The sequence below is a fragment of the Malurus melanocephalus genome, unplaced genomic scaffold (assembly GCF_030028575.1).
Source record: "Malurus melanocephalus ecotype Western Australia unplaced genomic scaffold, MMel_1.1 scaffold_43, whole genome shotgun sequence".
NCBI classification, from domain to species: domain Eukaryota; kingdom Metazoa; phylum Chordata; class Aves; order Passeriformes; family Maluridae; genus Malurus; species Malurus melanocephalus.
The window spans coordinates 565,479-591,330 of NW_026623275.1; the positions used below are offsets into that span (position 1 = coordinate 565,479).

Genomic DNA, 25,852 nt, shown 5'->3' on the forward strand with positions numbered 1-25,852 from the left:
TGAAAAGATAAAAACCTTAAATATATTTTATTCATCTTATTGCCACCTTAATTTCTAKGTTTTCACTTGTATTTGCCCATCTCAGTTACTATAATTTGGTACCTGAAAACAGYTTCAACTTCTTAGAGGATTTTTAAAAATGAAGTACTTCTTACCCTAGCATACACAAGAGGAGTGGACAGTCTAATGAGARCTTTGGAAAGTTTCTCCACAACTTTGTATGAAGGTGCTGTGCAGCCAAGTGATGTTTGCTTATCCTTATCAAGCAATAGCATACACAAACTGGGACGTGATGGTGCCTATGGCCCTGTCTGCACAGCTGTGTGACTTTCAGAAATCACGTCTGAAAATTTGGCTAGAGAGAGTGCAAAAAAAAAAGGGAAGAAACACTTACAATGGTTTTAAGTCTCCAAGGACTGTACAATTCCTTTATATGCCTTTTGAATAAATATACACACATGGACTGTCAAGTACTTACAAATGTAACCTTTCAAGAGAGTTTACTGACTTGCCTAAGCAAACATTTGCTGTTGAAAAGCAAGATGCTTCTCCACAGACAGAAGAAAAAAATATTCTAGAATGTGCTGTACAAAAACATCATTTTAATGGATCTGTGTGTCTGTAAACGAGTGGTCTTGAACTATAAATTCTCCTCTTTCTAAGAAACACCCATTTATTCTTTTGTTTTGTCATGATAACAAGAAATCATAAACACAGAAACACAGGAGAAGGTACTAAGTATATTAGTAAAAACTGTACAGAAAACTAAACATAGTTTGGTTGAACTGCACATTTTTAAAAAGTAGAATGCTGAAGAAACCTTCACGTATCATTTTTGGTAAGTTTCTGTTTCCCATCAGTGTAGGGCTGCTGACGACGATCCTTTTTCCGCACTTTTGATTTTGGGGCTGCCAAGAAACAGKAAAGGAGAAGAATCATCAGAAGAGAATTACAGTCATACCAGTGCCAACATTCTTTTAAATTAGGTTGGGATCAAAATGGACGCATTAATGTAAAACCTACCATTGGGATTTTCTTGTCTGTAGAAAGCTTTTAGCAATTCCACTGCTTCTTCAGCACGATAGCCAGAAGAGCACTGTTCAAATTAGAATGATGTTAGTRAGCACATCTGAGAATAACATATGCCATGCTTCACAATAATGTCTTGAGTACAGAATAATTTTAAACAAYTGTACTGTCAACTTAGGGGTCAAAAAAAAAAATCTCCTTGAGGTTTAATACCTAATACACTTGAAAAATACTATGTTGAGGCTTAGTAGAGTAAGTAATTTCCCTAWTAACTTACAGTTAGGCAAAACAAAATTTTTTAGTAAATTATGTACAATTTTTAWGCAATCAACAACTTCTTTCTAATTAATGTGTTTCCAACCTCTCATACTCATCAAGCATTTGGAAACATAAGAGGCATACATTTACGTTTTTGTAGATGAGATTCCTGACAGAAAACAACTAATCCATATATCCATTCTTTATTCCTTTCAGATCTTTTTGGTCCTTCTAAAATACTTTTCCAGGCATTGATAACTAATGACAAAGCATTTAAATGTCACTTACACTAAACCAATCTCCACTCATACTAGAAAATAATTAGCTACTCTTATACATCCCACTGTAGTTGCCTACACAAATAAAGGATTCATAGTATCAAGAGCTTTCTCCTTTCCTCCTTCTGAACATATAAAAAGTTAAATACCACATGCCAATGTTAGCAAATGAACACTCTTCCAGTACTGACTATACCAATTAATTCAGATGTTAGTCTCACTGACACCCTGAGAGAAAGATGCCTAATATGTTTACACTGGAGTGCCAAACATCATTGCCTTACTGACTGGAATTCTTTGAGCCTTGAGCCTTCAGTTCTTATTTACAATGCTTAAAGACATTACTTGTTTTTCACATTCATTAAATCATTAATGTGAAGTGTGGAAAAGAGCCCCAGGAACCCTAATCATTGCATGTATAATGTAWCAAATAAAATGCTATAAATACCCTCTACATGTACGTATGCATACAAAAGTGTAGTAGCATCACGCTACAAAGTACCCAGATTTTTATACATTGTACCTCCACTGAATGCTTGTCCACCCTTTCTCACATGACAAAGATGCTTCAATCATTTGATGCCTCAACGCCCAGACATTTTTCAGTCTTTCAGCATCCCTCCTAATCAGAAAGTTTYCTGATACCGAAACTGAATTTCCTCTGCTACTTTTGCAGTTCAGATTTATTTYGGCATTTTAACTACATGAAATAAGTCTAAGCTAATACATTTTACCTCATAAGAACACAGACTGAAAGCAAAAATACAATAATTTCCAGTGGCTCAGCTAAAACCCAATAATTTTGTAAGTTGTTGTTACTTGATCTTTATTGATTAAGTGTTTGTATATTCTGCAGTTTAAAATAATTTTCCCTCATCTCTTCCTGCAGCACATACTTACTGTTCTAAGTATTGCACACATTTTAGATATATTTAATTCTTCCCTTGTTCCACAAACATAATTATTTCCCTTACCATTTGATACATCCTTGTCTTGTTTTCGAAACAATTTTTAGAGAAAATGCTCTGGAATGAACATTTCCTCTTACAAAAAGAGATTACAGCAATCCCTTCCCACCAACACAAAATAAATTTTTTGGATGAAAGTGGAAAAAACCCTGTGTATCTAACAAACAAGGAGCCCACAGTGCATGGGGAAAAAAAATAATAACTCTTGGATATTGAACGTTCAGACCGTTACCTACACACACACACACACACACAYAYRCATGCAYCCAYMSMMRRMMRAACAAACCCAAATTGCCTGGGGAAAACAAAATGGCAGATGGCTTTGTCTCAGGGGAGGAAGAAGAGCCCAGGTAGCCACTTGGGAAAAGGAAAAAAACAGACAGGAGCCTAGTGAATTCTCTGATGYTGGTCTCCTCTTTGTAGCAGGARAAGYTGGTGGATTTAGAGTCCTTTCTTTCATTGGTCCAGCTTCTCCTGAGATCTGGGCCATGATGGGGTGCCCCCACGGCTTCCCACCAGTCCGAGCCAACCAGTGCCTGCTGATGGTGTGATTTGGAGCAAAAGGCAAGCTGAACAGTCCCAGAAGAAACAACAGAAGCTGCCAAAAAATGGCTACTGGAGTCCAGGGAAAGAAACTTGTTGCCTAGACTAACAAAAACCAAGGTAGCTAAAAGCAGAAGMATAACTGTCCGCACTGCAATCCCGAGCACACGGGAGTGGGCTTTGAACAAAGCCTGCTCTTCTGGCTCCCACCCCTCCCCCAGACTCACCTTCGAGCTTCAAGACCCATTTCTGGGCATAAWGCAGATGATAGGGGAATATAGTGTTATCATAAAATCACCCCAAGACAATCCTCTTAAATTTTTTCCTCAATTTTCAGACTTTTCCTCAACTGACTTTTTCTCAGACTTTTCCTCAATTTTCTTTTCTTTAAGGACCTTATTATTTTTTGCATYATTTTCTTATTAAGCCATGTTTACTTGACTTTGACCATCTTCCATCTGCATCCTCTTACAGTGATGCATAACATTCTCAAAGCCTGGTAAGAAAGCCTGGCACAGAACCCTAGCTGGAAAATAAMGGGAAACATTTTACAGCTTACTTCAAATGGGTCTCCTGAGTCCACCATATCATCAGACGAGATGCTCAAAACTGAGCCACAGCCTCCAAATCGCTCATTTCGACAGCCATATACGACCCGTGGAATTTATGGGAGTGAGTCAAGGTATTAAGTGAAAAACAAGCATGAAGTACACAAGTCTGATTTAGGCAGTCATTAAATGTCCTCAAATGTCCTTGTACTTTTCAAATGAAATTAGTCTGAGCTACAATTCCTCCCTCATAAAATCAGAACTTACTTTTGAATTATAGATGTATTGCTGAAGATGCACATCCAGCCTTCCTCAGAAAAAGAGAAGCATGAATCTCAAAGCACGGGTATGCAAAGGCATGGTTTACTGATCAATACAACATTCAAAATTGAACACTGAACTGCACTTAGCTCATATTACATACTAACAGACATCTCTAAAATGTATTTTTAATCTCTAAGAGAAGCAGTCGTTTGTCCTARCTGCACTGTATCTCTTTAATTCTTGAGTCTCTCCCTATACACCATGGAGGTGGGCCCAGGCCCCCAAACCACCCTTTGTGGCTTTCCCTGACACTGTCACGCCCTTCTTTGTGGGCTCACTGCCAAAAGAGTAATGGTTCCACACAGAGTTTCCCAGTGTGAGTAAGCATGAAAGGATACTCATCAAGCGCACAGCAGCTGCACACATGATACAGGGYTCCACAGTTACGTACAACACCAGCTGTGGAAACACTTCCTTATAATCCCTGTTGTGTTGCTTGCACCAGTCAAGGACCTGGTCGATTGCCACCATTTCTGCATGTCGAGTAGCCTAGGAAATAAAAATAAGTATTTTCTTAAAGGTTTGCATTTATTTGCTTTTGTTGTARAAGTAATGTAATGCTCTTTGCTACTTCAAATTGCAAAATACATTTCATGCTGCCCAGACTTGCAGAAGAAATATTCAGCCCAAGAAAGAACATATGCAACCTTAACCTCTTGTGTGCAGCRCACATGATCCACAAGTGCCATTTTTTGCTTCTACTCTTTCTTAGGCAGAGGAGCATGCTCAGAAGTTCTCCTTTCTCAGTCATGCCGGCACAGTGAGGCAAGACATGAAAGCTCTGCTTGAGGCTTAAGGGACACACAAAGCCCACTGGCACAGCTGATRTAGTCCATAGCCCACTGTACTTCCAAGAGCAAGAATACAGGCTGCATTACTTTCTCTGGAAATATTAACAAAGGGCTCCTCACTGGTACCTCTTCCTCCCTCTGAGAATGTTACTGTGCTCAAAGGGAATGAACACACCATGAATATGCAATAATATCAGTATATTTCTGCAACTGCCTGGCATGCTTTGTACACACATTTTCAGTTTGCCTCAGGTTTAATGCTGCCTGGGAATACATACATGTACAGTAAGTACCTAAAGTAACAGGCAACAATTGCAGCATATGACTGATYACAAAAAGACAGAAGAATATCAATTTCTCTTTTCTTTTATCCAAGATACCTGAACGATTAGTGTCTGAGTATCTATGGCACAAAACCAAAAAAGTGTTGATTTCAATTGCAGAGAGACCAAAACAACCAGTAATGTCCCACTACTGCTATGGCAGTGAAATGTCACAACAAAAATATCAGAAAGTACTAGTTACAAAAGGACTCTCCAGCAGGAGCCTAATACTTGCTTGAAGTAAGACTGGCAGTATTTTCCTTTTCTATCTATTCTGGAAAAAAAAAAAGGATGCCTTCGACACAGGTATCAGACTAAGACTGAATCAACCCAAATTATACTTGTATCTCTGCTTCACATGCCTTTGTGTGACCTTAGATAACTTCCTCTCTAAACATGAACTTCAATTAATATTTTAGCACTGTGAAGATCTGTGGTGATAATAGTGAGATGCTCTACAATACATGGCAAAGGACTCATAAATTACTGTTACGTTTAATACTGTTCAAAAATGTTTTAAAACTTCTAGAAAGGCCCTGCAGCTGCTGCAGGTGATACCCGCTTCTGAAGTAATAGAAGATAGCTACACAAAAGAGATTACTCTAATATATATATATATATATATATATACACACACACATACATATATATATATATATATACACATACATATATATATATATATATACACACACACACACCAGTGTACCCAGATCTTAAGTAACACACACCAGTCTGGTCATCTCATGTCATTGAGACATGGCAACACCAGAACAAATACACCCCAGGGTGAGAAAGGATTATCCAAGGATTACTGAACAGTCTCCTTTTAGAGACTAATTAGACTGTGGCTCTTAACTCACCAGACACAGTCATTAGTTTTCCAAGTTAAGATGACTACAGTAGAAGTTTTTAAAAGAATCAAGAARAATATGAAAGAAACACAGTTATAAYTGTGATTTATTATTTCTCATAACAAGTGAGCACCCAATGAAATTATCAGGCAGCAGATATAAAACAAACAAAAGGAAGTATTCTTTCACAAAGCACTTAATTAAATTGTGAAACTCATTGCCACAGGATGCTATGGAAGCCAAAAACATAAATGAGTTCAAGAAAGGTTTAGACAAATTCATGGAGGATATGTACACAGACAGCTATCAGCAATAATAACCCAGATACAGTCTTGGACTCTGGAAGTCCCTAAGCTATTCACTTTCAGAAGTGGAAAGGATATGCRAGAGGAAGATTTATACCATTCCCTTCTTGTTTCTTGAGCTCCCTCCTTACACACCTGTTAAAGGTTCCTCTTAAAGTCAAAATATGAGGGGAAAGCTGATCTTCTAGGTCTGAAGATTTTGTTTCATATTATGCTATGACTAGATAGCCTTTTTTTGACTTGCTGCRTGTAAAACAACATACAAGAGGGATTATTATGATTTTGAATCACTGACTAAATTCATAATTAATTTGCCAAGTATTATACACTATTTTAAAGCCAAGAAAACAAAAGCAGGTTAAGAGCAGCAAGAGAAAATGAGAATTGTTAGAGTGCCAAATGGTGTACCAAGGAAAAATCAGTTGAAGCTGACTCGGTGGGGTAAAAGACTTGACAGTGCCCCAAACCATAGCAAATGTTTCACAGACTATAAATAGATAGCATCACTGCCCTAAAAAGCTTACTTTCTAAATTTTAGACCATAAGTAACAAGTGAAAGTAAAGGGGGCCAAAGTTCAAAGTTCTGTGTTATACTGCAGTTTCACTACACAAACAATWCTTCATTTTCAATTATCACATACTGTGCCTGCAAGACATGTGCTACAAGGACCCAAAAGGACACAAAGAGGAGATGTTTGTGTGTATCAACAAATGACCTAAGACAGAGARCATTTTACTGGGAAGTGAATGATTGTATCACACGTGGGAACAAAGATGCAGAAAAAACATTTCTAGCTGTGAAGGGTCACATATGCTGTAAGGGAGACAATTTTCAGACTGGTTTGAAGCAAGACTGTGAACAAGCAAGTGTGGGAGCTGCCAGAGGGAACACAGCACTGGCACAAGCATGTGAATGAATCACCAGGCTGTTGAAAATCRATGTCTTACACACACATTTGTTGCACTGTTGCCCAATGAAGATAAGTAATGTCATGTCTAACCATTTTGAAATGCTGATGCCACAGCCATGCTCCTAAAAAATAAAATAACACCAACACAGTGGCATATAAACTCCCTTCTCCCAAAAGCAACATCTCTCAGAAGAATGCAATGATCAATAATTTTGCAAATAACTTCCATGGAGTAAGCAGCAGTATCTCAGACATTAATGTGTTCTGCTGTGGACATGGTGGGCAAAAACAAAGTATGCAGGGTGACAGRAGACAGCCTGAAAACACTGGAGTGTTTTTGGCAACTAAATCTTTTTGCCCAAATAAGCAGTTTASGATCATAATAAAAGAGTGAATAAAGAAGACACTCCTAACTTCAGCAGCTCCTAACTTCAGCCCGTTATATCAGAGGATGCAGGGACCTGCTTAAGRAGCAGACAGAATTTATTTGACACAAGGTCTGAGGCAAGTTGATTCCTGACCAAAGGCAAGAATTGCAAGGAAGGACTAACTGGATAAATGATTGCTTTTTCAAAGCAAGAAGAAAGTTTTCAAGAAATTAAAAAAGTCASTATGTAATAAAGCTGCATTTTGGAGGTCAGAAAGCAAAAACTAAAGGAAGAAATACAGAATGTCAATTTGCAAAACAAATGTCACAAAAAATAAAAATAGCTGGACAGAAAACATGTGAAAATAGAGTTAATGCTACTACAGTGACCTTGAGATGAGGCTCAAATATGATTATAGTATTATTCCAAAAGAAAACTAATGATTTGCATTTTCAATAAAAAATTATGCAGAAAATGTTGTTGAAAGGCTGAGTAAGAGCAAGAAAGCACAAATGAGAGCATCTGTGAGATAGAGAGTTAGGCCTTTAAAATTAAAAAATTGCCTAGGGCATGGAAGAGGGATGAGGAGCAAACCCATGAGTTGATATAAAAAAATTTTCAAGAACTCAAGAAAAAATGCATGCGGGCGCCAGTCTCATTGCAACCTTTTAATGCATCAAGGTAGAGTATTGCATAACTGAGATCTATCAGAGCACACAGTCCCTGTAATGAAGAACAGCAAGGGCAGGTGTCACACAATCGTGGCACCTATAGATCAATAGAAAAACAGGCAAGATAACAAACTTTGAAGGTGGTATTRTAAGGATTAGTCCTTACAAAAGGCAAATGAAACAAAAACACAGTAAGATTGCTGACACTAAATTWACCTAGTAACTTTCTTTGACGAATGTGTTCCCTAGGCAAGAGAAACACCAGTCTTTCTGGACATCTACAATGGATGTGGTACAGCACAACCTGTGAAATTATTGTGAGTGGGKAAAACAGCCTAGCATAAGAAATGTAAGGTGAGCAAGAAAAGAAGAGACAYTGCATTGACGGGGAAATATTTGTCCAGAGGGAACTAATTAGCAAAGACATGCAAAGATCATTTTGCTTAAAAGTTTTCAGTTGTGTCACTGGCATTAACTGGAAAAAAACACCTACAAGAAAACACCTGATGATGTCTTTTGTATGATGAAAGACATAATGAGAAGTGACAGGGTCAGAATGTCACTCAAGAGGTGTAGATGGGAGTAAAAAACCTTTCAAAATAACAAATGTAGGATTACAAAACAGCATAAAAGACCAAGGAAGCTCCAGAAAAGACAGATGGACTTTCTTCCAGGGAGAATGAAAAGTATTTTTGTTATCAAACAAAGCACAAGTCCACCTGGAATAAAGTATAGAGTTCTGGTAACGTGAATTCAAGAAAGATTAATCAAAGCTGAAATGGCTACATAAAAGAGATATTATAATGAACACAGAAAGTAAGCCTGTCTTCTAAGAGTAAATTAAACAGTTGGCTTGGGAAAAACAAAAGCCAAAAAGGAATAAGACTTTAAATACATTCAAGCTATGTAAAAAATGGATGATGCTGGCACAAGAACAGGGAGATATAAAGAGAACATAAAAAGTCTGAAACTGAAAACCAGACATTTTTTAGCTGTCTGAGGAATGATTTTCAGGAGAAGTCCTCCAATAGAAGGCGGGACAAGAAATTAGTTTTTAAACAGACCTTGACATTTATGATGTCTGCTGGAACTGCCTCAGTGGTTCAAGAGGCTTGTTTTTCTTTCCCAGGATGATCCCTAAATAATGCCAGAAATCACTAGGAGAAAACTGAAAACAATTTCCTGCATTCACATTTCACAACAAGTACTTACTTCAAGCTTACATTTTCTTTTAGATGGAGCAATTAAGTATCTGATAAAAAATTTARAAGCACTAAGTACCCAGCATTTCCAATCACTAGAATATAAACATTTATGAAAATGAAGTCACAAAAGAACTGAAACTTGAGCTAAATAGCAATTCAAAAAAAGCTTGGCTTTCAAAGATATTAACAAATTACTGTTTCCAAAACCCAGCTAAGTTTTTTAAAATCAGGCTRCTTGCATGTACCTTCAGACAACCCTGACACCAAAAATACCTGAAAGCTTCCCTGATATTWTAAGTTCTAATTTTGTTATCAGTGYTGTCAGTTATGTTCTCCCTCTTTATTAACATGTAATTTTTACACAATATTCTCTGGCATCAATGTCCCAAGAAGTGTCTGCTTACCCACAGTGTTTACAATGTAACATGAGATACCTAACTTTTGTCATCTGGCTTTCTTAGAGCTGTATTACAATCCTCTTAATACAGATTATTTAATTTAATAATTATTTATTATTTAATTAAATAATTTAATAATTATTTAATACAGATTATTATTTATCTTAATTACAGATTGTCCTGCAGAACAAATTAGTATGATGATTCATCGTTACTGTTACATTTTTGAGCTTAAAAGATTCAGTTTCARTTTTTATTATGTTTTCAGATTTGAGACATCCAGTATAAATGACATCCAGATCCTGYAATCAGATTAATTTACACAAAACTTCCAGTTGTACAAAACCCCTGTTGGCATTAATGGGGTCTCTCAGCATCACATCCTATATCTAATTTGATGGTGAAAGTTGCAACAGGCTAAAATTTATAGGCAATATATTTTTGTTCAGTAACCAAGTGACCTGTGGGCAGAACTTCATCAGCAAAGGTTGCACAGGTCACTTTTTTCTCGCTCCTAACTCCCAGGTGATTTTAATGTTTGACATACAGCAATAGGAGAAGCGCGGGGCAGAGCAGTGGTGGCAAAGCCGCGGAGTCCCCGGGCGCACCTCAACTCACATTCTTCGTCTCGTTGACCTCGTTCCTGCCCCTGCCTATGACCTCGCCGTTGTAGACCAGCAGGCAGCCCACGGGAACCTCCCCTTTCTCCAGCGCCTCTTTAGCCTGCGGGACAGACAGACAGATTGATTCATTCGTGAGAGGCACAGGACAGCGTTACAGTAGCGAGAGGAGCGGACAGGCTCCCGCCGCCCCCATGTCCCCGCCCCTCACCGCTGCCCTGAGGGCCCCGGCGCTCCCCGAGGCTTCCCCGCGGCACAGGGGSAGCCCCGGCCCGCACTGACCACGTCGAGGGCCTGGTCCATCCAGGCCAGCACGGCCGCCTCCTCCCCCTCCGCCATGCCGGGCCCGGCCGCTGTTTCCGGGGCACTGCGGGCGGTGCCGCCGCCGCCTCCGCCCCTTCCGCCGCCGCGATCCGAGGGGCGGCCGGGCCGGGCCGGGCGCGCAGGATGCTCCGGTCGCTCTGGAGTTTCCTTAAGCGGCACAAGAAGAAATGCCTCGTCCTCGGCACATTCCTTGGCGGTGAGTGCCCGGTCGAGGGRCGGGGGCGATAATCCGGGGGGATGAGGCGCCGGCCGTGGGGCCTCCCCGCAGAGCGCTCCYGGCTCCGGCCGGGAAGGGCCCCTCGGAGCAGCACCGGCCCCACGAGCCCCCCGTGGGCAGGCGGGTCCCAGGCTGGCTGGAAAGGCTCTGTGCCCCCGGGCCGTGCCCCTGTGCCCGGCTGGTGACACCGAAATGCTCCCACCGTCCGCCGCTGGCACAGCCCGGGAGCCGGCAGGACTTTCCCCCGAGGCAGGGAGGGGAATCTGCACGTCGTTCCTTAAGCCCTAAAAGACGGGGTTGCTCTTACGGCTGGTGATCGCGTTGCTTTGAAACAACGTTTAAGCGCGCAAAGCGTGGGTGACACGTGTTGTTTTTAGGATGGAGTCTGAAAATTTCCACTTTCCTATGCGACTTGTGCGTTGAAGTGAATCGTCAAATGTCACAGAATCAATTAGGTTGGAAAAGAGATCATCGASTCTAACCTATGGCCGTGCACYGCCGTGCCAATTAGAYCATRGCAYTCAGTGCCATATCCAGCCTTTTCTTAAAAACCTCACCTTAGAGGCGGTGACTCTACCACTCCCTGGCAATCCATTCCAATGTCTGATTACCCTTTTTGTAATGAAATTCCTTCWAATGTCCAACCTGAACTTCCCCKGGSGCACATTAAGACTCTGTGTTCTTGTCGTGTCACTGATTGCCTGGGAGGAGAGGCCGACCCCCACCTAGCTACAGTCTCAGGTATTTGTAAAGAGTGATAAGGGTCCCCCTGAGCCTCCTTTAACCCAGGCTAAACACCCCAAGTTCCTTCAGCCAGCCACTCTTTATAGGACATRTGCTCTGGGCCCTTCARCAGCTTCRTTGCCCTTCTCTGGACRATATAGATTAGTTGCAGATGCCAAACTTTCATGGAGAGGATTTCTGTTAATTATTCAAGGGCTTCTTTCTCCCTTAAGGCTCTTGTTTTACCCTTAGGGTGGTTGTGGTCTAGTRAGCTGCACCTTTCCTTGGAGTTATTGTAGGGTTGTTTAGATGGATTTAAAAGAGCACATTGACTCTGTCTGTTTAATGATAAAGTCCGTAACTGTGAGGCTGAAGATTAAATACTCCTCAAAGTACACATGTCTCTGCACACTCAGTTATCAGATGTGTTTGCATCTGATGTAAATGACACAGAGCTGGAACTTGCCTGGCCAGTTGAATGTTCTGAGGGCTAACAGGGTTTTTTTARTGTGTTTTGTCATATGTACAGGTGAGGTCCCCTGTGAAGGCAAATTACATTTACTTCTGGTTTGCCTTGGTTCTTGTGTTGTCTGTATTCTTTCATCATTAATTCCTTCTGCGTTTTTCCGAAGAGTGCYAATTAATCCATGATAATAGGTTGGGTGATGGTTATTGCAGTGCTTGTTGGGCTGCTCCTCCAGTTCATCCCCTCACCTGTGGGTTTTGTGACTCTGTGAGTACAGCATGCTGTCATGTTTACYGCCACGCTTGCAGCCCACCATGTTAGGTAAACAGATTTACGTTAATACATCAGGCTGTCACCTGGAAATGTTCCCCTTCCCTTCAACTGTCTGTGTGAGAGTGGTGGGTGGACAAATGGGAATAGTAAAAAAATCACTCATCCCAGTTTCAACAAGTAAAGATGGATCAGTTCCCAAGTGTGAAAGCTGGTAACTGGTAGCTTGTAGTTCTAGTAGTCCTTGTAGCCTGAAATCTTAAATTCTTAATGTATACACAGCCTTCTGCTAGCTTGCAAACCAACCTAACTGAATTTGCAGTTTTTTCCTTATGATTGGTGTTGTTTATATRCAGCTCAGTGTCACTTTCACTAAAATGCTACTGACTGAAGTGTGCTTAAAATAATAATAATTGACTAAAATAAAGTCATTTAAAGAATTACCAAACAAAACAAAAAAAAAATCCAAGATGCTCCTCCTCTAACAAGCATTTCAACTTCTGACTAATAATATTAAACTATGCTGTCATTTTCTRCAGTGTGGATCAATTATCTATATCTTCAGGCTATGTAGTATTTGAGGACTCTCTAGAGAATTGCTTTTTTTTGTATTTGAGACTGAAGTAAATTAGAACTTCCACAAGCAGGTGAGCATTGTTAGCTGCCACCAGTCACAACTTTGCACCATGGTATTTCCAGGCAGCCATGGAAATGGAGTGATTTACTGCAGAGTGGAGCTTTGTAGTTGTTCAGCAGCTGAATCTTAAGTGCTTTGGTCATCACTACATAGTTGTGGATCAGACCTTAAAATAACTCTACTATGGTAATGCGACCATCAGTGAATCAGAACTCTGAGATCTGGGGTGGACTCCCCAGAAAGTACTGCCAAATCTTGAAAGGTAGAATGCAGCTTTACACACTGCTTTTTCTTGAAGACAGAATGTTTGGAAGTGGCTAAATTATTTAGGAAAAGCATCAAAATCTGGTGATTTAATAGCAAAGTCTGGAATCTTCATCTCGCTGGTGTTTTTTTTAAAGCTGCAGGTGCATTTTCCAGGAAGGAGGGTATAACAAGGAAAATAGAACATTACAAGATAGAATGATTTTAAGCCTTTAACTGGCGCATGGTCAGAGATTAATGTGAATGTTTAATGATTCATTAGACAGTACAGAAGAGTTTCTACCTTATTACTGATACAGTATTGTATCAGTGTTGTGTTACTAAAGAATTACTCTGCTAAAATCAGAGTTGGTTGGTAGCTTTTCTTCTCTTTACTGGGGTGGATTCCATGTGKGTTATCCATGGCTGTCATTCTTTGTGTAATTTCTCTCAATACCAACACTACAACAGATTTTACTGCTTATGAAGATACAAATCTCACAAAATAAGAGCTCAAATTGAGGGGAAAAGCAAGAGAAAAACATATGTAACTTCCCCTTAACCATAGAGCAGGGTTGCAAAAGCCTCAACTGAGCAAAGACCCTGTGCAAACCCTTTCTTAAGAGCTTGTTTTTTTAACAATATAAAATACACTGCACACTGAAAAGATGTATCTCTTCAACCAAGCAAAATCTAGTGGTCTGGGGTCAAACTCACTAGAAATATGCCAAGTAGAGAGAGATAGAGAGCATGATGGAGCCACAAGGACATATTAGGTTCACGTGCTCTTACTGGATAGTTTGKTTAAAGTAGTTTTTATCTTGGTGCTCAGCATTCAAGGTAGGTTTCAGTGGATATTACAAAATGATTCACCATTGAAATTGTTGCTGCAGTGGAAGAACAAGCTCAGGGTGTGTCTGCAATGCATGGTTCTGATTTCAGKGGTGAATTAATTAATGCTGAATTCCATCTTTTGCAACCTTTGGCWTGCAGGAAAAGCATTTCAGTTCAGAAATCTCTCTGCTTAGCAGAGAAAGTTGGCTTAGTTTGTGAGTAAGCACAGGGGCATTAAATACATTCTGGTAGAACTCAGTGTTGCTGAGACAATAACGCTTTAGTTTTAAAGGGTATTTTATAGATGGTTTTCAACCATAACAGGAAAATTGTATGTCACTTGATGCATGGCTTGCCTGAACAGAAGGACAAACCACAGCTTATGGAGCTGTCCATATCCTGGAAGGGTGCAGGCTTCTGTGTGTCCGCATGATTTCTACATAGTAAAATTCTTAAAACTGAAAATTTCCCAATTTTTTTTTTTTCTGAGGTAAGTATAGCAATGAGGACAAAGGTTACTTAGGGCTGTAAAASAGGTTTCCTGAAAACTTGATGCCTCCTAATTACCTATCCCACTTTTCTGCTCTGTCCTCCATTCCACCTGTGAAGAACGGAAAGGGCTGAGGGAGAGGGAAGCCATAGCTTAGTGATGTGAGAAATATCCTACCTCTTGGAGGCTACTAGCATGAACATGTAAGAGCCTGCAGACTTTGTAAACTACTTGCATTCCTTACACTTAGATAGGAAGAGACTGTACAGTGCTGTAGCCAAAGAGATACTGAGACAAATTAGAGCATATTTATGTCAAATCAAAGTATTGCTTCCACAGGATGTGGGTGCTGTAGACCCCAGAATGCTCCCCAGCTGGCAACTAAAGCACCACAGAGCCTCTTGCTCACACACACACACCCTTGCTGGTGGGATAAGGGAGAGAATCAGGCCTGACCAATGCCCAGCAGCCCTTGAACAGTGCTCCCCCCTCTCCCTATTTCCTCCCCTAAATTTACTGCTGAGCRTGACATGCTATGGTGTGGCATGTCCCTTGGRTCTTTTGGGATCAGCTGTCCYGGCTGTCTCCCCTCCCAACTCCTTGTGACCCCCCCAGCTTCCCTGCTGCTAGGTCAGAAAAGGCCTTGACTCTGTGTAAGCTCTGCTCAGCAATTASAAAAACATCTCTATTACCARCACTGTTACTGGCTACTATGAAGAAAATTAAYTCTATCCCAGCCAACTCCAGCACAGACGACCAGTAAAAAATATAAAGTACATTTCACTTTCTAGATCAACTTTAAAAGAGTATGAACTGTAGTTGAGATCCTTACTGAGGTTCCTGTATTTAAAGGATCTGACATCAGATGATGGTTTTATCACTCATCTGTTTCTGAACCCTCCAGATTAGGTGTGTTGGGACTATAGTTTTTTGTATAGTTCACATTTTGGTGAAAATAGAAAAAAGTTTATGTATTAATTATCTAATGGGCAGTCTCATTATTTCTGGATTTTCTTCATTCCTTGTTTTGTATGAAACATAAGGTTAAGATTCAGTATGAAGTTCCATCTATACAACAATTTAGGTAATTAGACATGAATAAAATCTTGGCAGCTCCAGCCTTTTGCAGACTTCCTACCCCGTACTGAGAGGTGAAACTGAGTTTATYATTGATTATTGTAAGAGGCTGATATTCATTTAGCATGTTTATAACAACAGGGGCTTCTAAAATGTCATCTTAGTTTTTTACAGGTTTGTTAGCTGACTTGACATTATGGCRGTTTCTGAGTGTGGCTTTCAGCTGCATGCAATGATGTTTTTGTGTGATGTGTTCATTCTGGCCTTCTTAGAAGTCTTAATTATTGTCAAATCTTCTGAGTTAATGTGGCATATTAATATAGATACACGTGGTTTTTCTAAAGTAAAATGTGAACCCACATGCAAACCAACTCCCAGGCTGGCAGCTCCGTGAAATGTCCTGTAAGCCAGAGACTTGCAGAAGCTCCACTGCTGTTTTCAGGAGCGAGTGTAGTGGGCAGAAGTTCACAACTGAGACCTGAATTTCACAAGTGAAGTGCTGTGTCCTCCAGGCAGCTTAGRAGCACTTACAGCCCATACAGTTGGTAACAGATAATCTGCTGCTGACAACCAAACCTCAAGCTTACAACAATGTTGTTGGTTCTGCTTAAGGTGGGTGGGAGGTGCTACTTTTACCTTGGTTAACTTCTAATGCATCACATTCCAAAGAAGAGGATAATCCTGGATTAAGCAACATCTGTTAGCAGTGGGTCAAAGTTATAGTTTAGTTCAGGGAAGGGAAGTGTAGTAGCTGGTGTTGTTTTTTCAGACAAGTGGTTTTTTTTCTGGAGACTCCTTGTTAAACAGGGGTGACTGCTACTGCAACTTTGTACCCTCACAGGACACAGCAGCTCTTAGGGCAGAGTAGGCACRCACGCTGAACAAATCGAATATTAAGCAATTAGTTGTCTCAAGCTCAAAGCTGCTGCTGCTCCAGTACATCAGTCCCAGGCATGCACACGATTTTTCTTGAACTGTTTGTATGTCTGCTTATGTCCTGTCTGCATTCAGGAAGGGTCTTTTTTTATACTTGTGGTTTTTCTGCCACAAAACCTGTAATTAAAAGGATTTATTTTGAGGTGCAGGGACAGTGAACAAAAGTAGTCATTTGGGCAAATTACTATATGTTAATGTAATGTCAAAAGTGTGGTGTGGTGTGGTAAAATGATAGGAAAAATCTTGTGTTCAAGAATAGATYGCCAATGCTAAAAAAATGGTTTCTATTTCAGTATGTTTGCTGAAAAAAATCAGTAACCTGACAGTTGTATTCTAAATAGACATTCTTGGCAGGAATTGATAACATTTTGGAGGAAAAAAATCTTGATTGTGAAGTTTTATTTTGGTTAACAATTTAATGGTCAAATTGCTATTTTTGTGTATGGGCCCATAATATCAATGTTTGCATATAATGGAGTGAATATTCCGTATGGCAAATGGTCAGTCTGCCTAAAGACTGAAGGGAGAGAGGAACTCACCCATTCCTCTTTTTTTTTTTTTTGTAATGAAAGTTTCAGACTCCTTTGGCCTGTAGTTGCCTATGAGGAAACAGAGTGCCAGTGTGAAAAGATGAATAGCTGCATTTTACAACTGTGGACATTGAGGCACAAATTTGACAASCCTTTTCAAACATTGATGATAGTTTAGGGGGATATTTTGGAAGGTTTTAATAACCAAAAAAATGTAGCTGACTTCAAAATCTTGGGTGGTTTGGGTTTGTTTGTGGGGTTGGTTTGTTTGTTTTGGTTTTGATTGTTTTTTTTTTTTTTGCTTTTTTTTTAGTTTTTGTAGATTTGGTTTATAAAATTAGCTTTGAAACTTCCCTCTTTCAGCAAAATGCCTCATTTCTTCAAGTATTGGCTTCTAAAGGTGAAAATTAAACTTTGAAGAAAACTGTGTGTTTACGATTTTAGAAAGTACTTTGAGGAAAAAAAGCCAAAAAACTTGACTTGTTATTTGGATTTCTTCTGTGTGCTGTTATTGAGTGGACAGATTTGGACCTGACTTCGTGCAGAGGAGTTTCAGTAATTAGAGTATTTGTCTACACAGACAGAAGATACTTAACTTGTACAATTGTCTTTTTTGCATGGGTTTGTTCCTCCCTTATCTCTGCTCTCCCTCAGGACCGAATGAAGTGATGAGTTAGAGTTTTATCTCTAACTTTTGCTAATTTTAGAACATCATCTTTTAAAAAATTTTAAATTTTCATCTGTCCCTAGACCTGTGCATTTCTGTTTTGCTATTTTTTGCTTTTGTTACCCTGCATTGCCTCTCTTTTGTTTCAGTCTCTTCAGTACTAGTTATTCACATTGAAGTAGTACCAAAAATGTCTTCTGTGAAAGGCAAGATACCTCTTCTCAGAAAAGTTTCTTCTACTGATTCAAGTCATTAGCCTTGACATTTTAATTAAAACATTCTTTCTGAGTATTCCTTTGTCAATAGTTATTAAAATACTCAAGATCCCCATATCCAAAAAAACCCCACTATGCACCCTTATGCTTTAAAACCAAAGAAAGGTGTTCAGGAACCTTTTTCCCTTTTTAAAAGCACCTTCTAATATGGATATTTCTCTGCAGGAGTCTATTTACTGGGAAAATATGGGCAGAAGAAAATCAGAGAAATCCAAGAACGAGAGGCAGCTGAGTACATCGCCCAAGCACGAAGGCAGTACCATTTTGAAAGTAATCAAAGGACGTGCAATATGACAGGTAAGATAAGGTAATAGCTTCTGTTCTTGATAGGGGGAATTATTTGGGGATTTATTCTACATATTGTCAGGATGGAAGAAGAATAAGAAATGTAGGTGAATTCAAAATCTTCATTAAATACTGGTGCATAAATAGAGTTGTTTTGCATAATGAAGAGAGTCTGAAGAGCAGAGGATTGAAGGGATTTTAGGGGATATCTGAACCCTTATCCATTAATAAGCACACAAGTATACATGCAGGTTACAACTTTTTTGTCACTTCAGGACYCTTTTGCCTTAAACTGCATGTGGTATTAAGGTGTGAAGCAACATTCAGATTCAAACAATACTGAATTTAYAGCAGGACTATTTTATTCATTAGAGCACATTGTTAGTAAAAGAAGCACATCAGCCCATTACTTTCCTGCACAGTTAAAAGGTACCTGACTAGCTGGGGAGCAAAAAGTGAAAGTMCTTTTTCTTACAGCACCAGTCTTAGAATTTTTGGAAAGGAGATGACAGAGTAGAGTTTAACAAATTCCTTGCCATTGTAAATAAAAGCCATTCAAAACTGTTTATTAAACAAATTAGGCAGCATTTTCTTTTTCTGTTAAAATTTGTAATGGCTTCTTGGGTGGCTGTAAGTGCTTTCTGTTCAACCTGTTTACCCTGACCAGTTGGTATTAAATTTTCATCTTTTCCCTTTTCTATCRCTGGGATTGATCTTGCTGCAAGGACTAAGTTTTTCTTTGCCCTTCTTTGTACAAAATATCTTCTGTCAGGCAKCATGCATTCCTGACAAGATTTTTCATACTTTGTTCTTAGTATTTATCATGTTTCCCATTTCTTGTTCGCATCATATAGTAGTAGATCAGACGTCAGTCTGAAAGTAAGGGATTTTTTTCCCCACTAGTTTTCTCTCAATTATAACACACCTTTCTCCAGTTCTCTTGTTTGAAAAAACAAACCTGARGTCTTCTCTGTTGGAGAAATGCAGCTGTGCTTCCAACTGAGATTTTCTTCTGGGGAGCTGGAGGCATGTATATGCAGGATGAGTTCACATTTGCAGCTCCAGCCAGTAAAACCCCATGGTCATGTAAAGGCAGCTTTGTGCCCCAGCTCGTGAGGGGCACACAGGTTATTGCACTTCTGAGTACTCCCAAGGGTTCCTATTTTGCTTGTCCTTGCAGCTTTGGCAGTTGAGCAATGGCATGTACATCCTACAGCACCTACTGAGTGTGAGCTGAGGATAGGTTTGTGATGGCATCTTTTGTTGTTGACAGGTTTTGTTTTTTTTTTTTTTCTCTTAATAACAGTACTGTCAATGCTTCCAACATTGAGGGATGCCTTAATGCATCAGTTAAACTCTGAGAGTCTCACATCTCTTCTTAAAAATAGGTAAGAYTGTTTTAATTGTGTTAAACTCCACTTGTTTTGATGGCAAGTTTTTTTTTCAAATTATATAATATAGAGAGCATGCAGAATTTTGGTTCAGTGTCCCATTGGGTCATTGAAGTATTTTGAAATCACTATGTGAATATTTTGTCATATTAGATGTATTTTGATAGGTATGGCTGACATTTTCCAAAAATTATAGGAAAATAATACTTCCTTTAAGGTGCTGCAATGAGATCCATGTTTTTGTCAAAATGGTTATAAGATAGGTAGGTAAAAGTACTTAGAGGATGCAGTCCTCTCAAACCGGACAGAATATTTTGTGTGAGTTGTTGATATTGTGTTTGTAAAAATGTTTATATAATCTTGCCAAGTTCAAACATGGGTAGTAGTGGAAAGTATCCAAGATGAGATTGCAAATGCATGCAAACAGTGAGAAGTATTTTTTATTATTTTATTTTTGAAGTAGAACAAATAGAGACATGTCATACATTAACAGAAATACTTCCTTGTCAGAAAACACCTTGGAATTCCTTACAACTGCAGGAAAAAATAGCCTATTTTAAAATACATAAAGTTCATAATAGCATACCTTAAATGTAAATTGCTTGGCATATGGCACAGGGAAAAGTGTTACATAGACAGTTGACACAGGATTTGTGATTCACTSTAGACTGTCTTTCTAGTTTGCCTCCCCCTAGTTTATTTATACAGCTGTAACATCAGCTGTCCAGCGTTTAATAGGTTGCATATTCAGTCACTGTTTTTTTTCAGGTCAAAAACTTCCATAACAGAGCAGTCTGATTTAAAGGGGGAATTGCAACCTGAATGATGTTTTTATAGTAAACTATCTGAGAAATTGCAGTTGTTATTGAATATTATTTACTCCAAACAACAAGGAATTGAAATAAGTTCATTTTAATGGAATAAATACATTTATCATAGTAGAATTCTTATTCAATGAAAAAATTACACTGAATTACCAAAAGAGCTTGTGGATCACCAGATATGCCATCTGGACTGTGCAGCAAATAGTCTGCTACAGTTTGTAATCCTTTGGTCAGTGGTGAAGACATATAATGCCTGAGTTTGTTTTCCGCAGCAAGCACTCTTTTATCAAACTATACCTGCTGTCTCTAATTTATTTGGCCAGTGTAAAYGGTCTAGTGGTGCATTGATGCACTGCTGAATTCCAGCAGTCTGYGTGAAAATAGAGATTAGACTTTTTTTGTTGATATTGATATGCACTTATGAAAACAAATACTTTTTTTTTAATCCTTTTTACATGCAACAGTCTGTAAGCATGGATGACCATTTAGATTGTATCTTACAGTGGAATTTGAGTCTTAATATTTCTTATTTTGATTTACACTGAGGAATTTTCAACTAGATGCTTGAAAGTTTTGAGCTGAAATGTAGGGAAAGGTCTTTGAAGGCACAGATAGTGGAATCAGCCATCAAGGCTCACTCCACTTTGAAGTGATTCTTTGAAGAAGCTCTACTRTGTATGGAGGTATAGATTTTCTTAGCTTTCCACTACCATTTGAGAAGATCAGTCAAAAGGCTCCAGACCGTTGAGTGCTTTTGTTGTTGTATATACAAAAGAGCAGATGTGGAGACACCTTCCTTTATGTCCCTGAAGATGTATTATTTTTCTCACATAATCTGTGTTGTGGCTTTACGTGTTACGGATCTATGTTACCATATGTTACAGATCATAATCCCCTTTAACTTAAAATCCATTCACTTCCTYAAATTTGGAGTGGCCTTTACACTAGGGGTGTAAGGAGGTTGAAGTCTTCAGACTTTCAGAGAAACTTTAGAAGAGGGAATAGCACCCAAGAACACAGATGTTGTTGCTCTGTTTGTCCTCTTTTCAAAGCCAAGTGATTAARTAAGATAAGGTGAGATGCCTGCTGCTGTAGCTTTGCAGATGTTGCACGTCTCCCACCTCTTCAGCACTTTATTCCAAACCYCTGGTTTTTGTTTGCATTGCTCTTTGCTTCCATAGCAAGTAATAATCTTCCAAATAAAWAAATATAAACTAAAAGTTGAGTTCTGAGTAGCAGCTGAGTCTTAGTAAATTGCAGGAGATGAMGACTGAAAAATTCATTTCCACTGTTAGGCTTCATACTTGCGGACCTAAACTGTTATCTGGCTGCTGCCTTATGTTGTAAGGAGAAACTGTAAGCCTGAGCTAAAATGTTTTGATGTAATAGATGCAAATGTAGTTGGCTGATGTTGCCATATTGACTTCACTTTATCTCTTCAGTCTGCATGAAGAACTTACCCCTGATAAGTAACAAATATGGCTTTGAGTCCCGTTATGTATTTTATGTATAGAAATATTCCAGTATTTTTAAACAGTCCTTTGTTTTGCTTTAACGTAGCTTTCAAAACTTGCATAAAGTAGCTTGCAAAAAGTGTGTAAATTGGTTATGTGTTTGCCATGGTTTCTTATATCTCTGACAGCTCTTTTTTATTTATTCTGTCTCTTTATTTTCTGGAGTTGTAGACTTAAGTTTATTAWATCAGTTCTTCACATTATTTGATAGTGGTGAACATAATTTTTTTTCATTTATGTAAGCCATAGTATGTTCAAACTAATGCCAAAGTGCACGTTGTGTACTTTGTTGTGTAAAGAGACATATTTCTGGTGAGAAGTGTTGGACTTTGGGGTTATTTAAATAAACTAGGTTACTGTAAAGTATAGGTTAATTTGGTCTCTTGGCTCTAAATATTTAAGTGTTAATTATGATCCTAMGAAATTACTAAATGTTTCTGTATATGACTTTTATGATAAATCTGTCTTCCACAACAGACAAACAGTAGCCATTCTTTACTGCTACTGCTTAAYAGGTGAGAATGGCTGGTGAAAATTTTGGATGGTTAGCTTGTTCTTATTCCTGCTACTGCTGCTGTATTGCTAAGAYTACCTCTGCTTAGTGGTTACAAATATGCAATGTACTTTGGGCAGTTCAAGTGTATCTATGCAATCTACAATCTTGCTTTTTTTGACTGCAGAATGTAAACTTTTACAAATTGGTCAGGTCAAAAAAAGTGAACATACCTCAACAAAAGAAAAAAGATCACGTACTTGTGTGGATGGTGCAAGACTTTCCACAGATGGTTGTGATCTCTTTGGTTTTTGATGATGAAATATGAACTTTAAACACACATCAGGCAATGGTAACTTGCAAGAAAGCAGGATGTAGAAATTCTGATCTGGCATTTATTGAAGTCCTGCTGAACTGAGTCTGCTATAAATATATAAAGAGTCAAGGCCCCAGAAAAGATCCCTTTGTACCATCAGTGGCTTTTTCTCATTGCATAGTGTAGTAACTCAAAAYTGATCATGTAAGTGTGTAATTGACATCATGAAATGCTACCTTTATACATTATAGTTTGAATATCTTTTATGTGCCTTTATAGTGTGTTGTTTATATACTGCTTTCTTGAGCAAGGCCTTTCTTGAATGAGATATAGACCTGAATATGATCTGAATAATTATGGTGGGTAAATGAGTTCACTTTAGAGCACTGTTATGTCATTTAACACACTTATTGATTTCCAAGTAAAATGTAACTATTAATATTTCCATTTATTTTTCCCACAGGCCAGCAAACAAGTTAGAAATATGGGAAGATTTAAAGATAATAAGTAAGTGGAAATGAAAGATTATATCTGCATAATTATTTAGCGTAGATTTAAAATGTCTTTCACACCATTTAAAACAAAYTTTACTCTGGGTTGTTTCAGTAGATATGAAGACAATGTAACACACTACATGCCAAAACTTCTCCCTACCCCTGCACTCCAAAGGCTTCTCATGGGAACTTTTCTTAGCCCCATGAAAAGTTARAAGCTCAGAGACCAAGGTGAAGAATTTTACAGGCCTTCCTGCTACTCTACTTTGTGAGATCTTTCTGTGCCATCGCAAAAAAATCAAACTAGTTTCAGAAATTCTAAACTGGATGTAATGGAAATTCAATCAGAAATGTAGGCCAGCCCTTACATGGCCAGCAGTTCCCTCTTTTTGAGCCTGTAAGAGAGAACCACTATAGCAGTGGTCATGAAACCTTTGGATCATCTTCTTATTTATTGGCTGATRGAAGCAGTGGAAGAAAAATAGTAAACTCAGATAATTATGCAGTTAAATACTACTGTTTTTATATACAAAATTTAAATACTAAATATATAYTAATATTTAAATACTAAAGTTTTGTCTTTGCTTCCTTTTGGGTTTTTCTCCTTTTCATAGCACCTTTACAGATCYTACTTTTGGTCTGACTCCTTTCTTCCTTTCTCTGTATCTATTCATTATGCTGCTTCTACACACTCTCACTGCCAGTAGGCAGTGCCTACTGGCTGGTAGCTGATGCTCATTTTAATTTTCCTTCTTTAGATCTTAGCTACTTCTGTCTTAGGTTGTGTTTTTGACAAGCTGCAGTTGTGCCCTCCGGGTCTGAATTGCAAGATGAGGGCTAACACAGACTGTGTATTTCTAGGCCTAATGAAGAAAGATGATTTGACACTGAATATTTTCCTTCTGGAACAACTTGTATAAAATAACTTGTGCAATATGATGTTAATATAGGACTTTAAATGGGACATTTTAGATGTAGATCCAGCACATTAGACTCATGACCATCTTGGGTATGTGTTGTGAAAATGTGTTATGGCAACCAGTGAGAGTGAGAGAAATGTGATAGTGTATTTAAAAGTCATCMGCACTTTTGAGTCTTGAAGAGCACTCTCTCCCTTTGACTCCCTTTGACTTTGCAGTTACTTTGTTTTGTCTTTCCAAGGTTTCACACGAAGTATTGTAGCTGTGTACAGCACCTGCATGCTCGTGGTTCTCTTGCGAGTCCAGTTAAATATCATCGGMGGCTACATCTACCTGGACAATGCTGCCCTCTGCAAGAATGGCACAGTAAGTGTCTTGCTTTGATTCAAAGGTAGGACTTGCACTTCTTTGGACGGGAAAGGATTATTTGGTGAGATAAAAGGGGCATAGCTTAGGAGTACTGGACTAAAACCAAGAGTGGGATATGTGGAAACATTACTGGCATACGATATATTGATGTCCTTTTATAGCCTCTAAATTTGGATGATGTGGTGAAACTGTTGCTTACCTGAATACTAGCAATATTGGAGAATATCTTTTGTCTGCATTTATCTTGCTTAAAGAAGGTTACTTTCTATCTAAACACACACACTATCTAAACAAATAATTTCTTTGCTCTAATTTTTTGTGAAATGGTAATATTGTGTGAATGATCCAAGGTATGTGTGCAAAGGTATGTATATAATTAGGTCTTCCTAGTACATACATTAATTCCTTCAGTTCAATTTTTCAAGGATTAAAGAAGAAAAATGTTGACATTTGGTTTAACTCCAAAAGGCCATCTACCTAAATGTCTATTGGTGGGGACAAGCCAGGTAGAAGACCTGTTTTTTGTTGATATAGTGTATCACTGCTCAATAAAAAGAGATCACAGTAAGCAAGTACCTGTTGTACAGAGTGGGATCTGAAAATTGCTGGATGGCTCATCTAAAAACAATGGATACAAGCTGATTAGTTCTCTTCTGCTCTCTTCTGTTCTCTATGACAGCTTCTGCTGAGAGTCAAAGAGCAGCATGTCAAGGCAGGATGGAGAAAAGCTTTCATTAGGGAGGCCAGAGTTGACTGTGGTAGTGCTTCATTTTGTAAAACCTGAAAAAGCTTTTCTAGAAAGGCAAGACGAATTTTGACTGGAAACATGTTTGCTTTCTGTTAGTTTTTCAATAGAGAAGTGGGTTGACAGGGCCAGCTCTGAGGCTTTCCATTGGGATAAACTGGAATGTTGTCTTGGTTTCTAAAAGCTTCTTTTCTGCCAGATAAGSTTTGATTAGGTTTCAGCGTAAATCTTACTCCACTAGATTTAATTTCTGGGGTGGTGAAGGGTCCAGTTTYACCTGCAATGCAGGTTTTTTTATGTAAATGAAAAGTGAAAGAATTTTCTGTGCCACTGAAGATGGAAGATAGATCTGTATAGGTTTGAAGAATGCCAGAGGACTTATCACAGATCCAGGGGTTGATGGGCAAAAAGAGTCTGT

General features: G+C 38.7%; 2 protein-coding genes across 2 annotated transcripts in view; one reads left to right on the forward strand and one right to left on the reverse strand.

The window, feature by feature from the left end:
• Positions 1-10,777, reverse strand: ADAT2 (adenosine deaminase tRNA specific 2). Its single transcript, XM_057364827.1, has 6 exons — positions 10,677-10,777; positions 10,393-10,497; positions 4,287-4,437; positions 3,636-3,742; positions 1,024-1,096; positions 1-908 (listed from the first exon to the last, which is right to left on the reverse strand). Exons 1-6 carry the CDS (start codon positions 10,731-10,733, stop codon positions 823-825), a joined length of 579 nt encoding a protein of 192 aa, XP_057220810.1. The 5' UTR covers positions 10,734-10,777; the 3' UTR covers positions 1-822.
• Positions 10,778-25,852, forward strand: part of PEX3 (peroxisomal biogenesis factor 3) — a 20,190-nt gene continuing 5,115 nt past the window's right edge. The window contains exons 1-5 of the mRNA XM_057364826.1: positions 10,778-10,914; positions 18,249-18,380; positions 19,675-19,756; positions 23,370-23,413; positions 24,562-24,686. Of these exons, the coding sequence (XP_057220809.1) occupies positions 10,842-10,914; positions 18,249-18,380; positions 19,675-19,756; positions 23,370-23,413; positions 24,562-24,686 (456 nt within the window). The 5' untranslated portion in view covers positions 10,778-10,841. The remainder of the gene's footprint in view (positions 10,915-18,248; positions 18,381-19,674; positions 19,757-23,369; positions 23,414-24,561; positions 24,687-25,852) is intronic.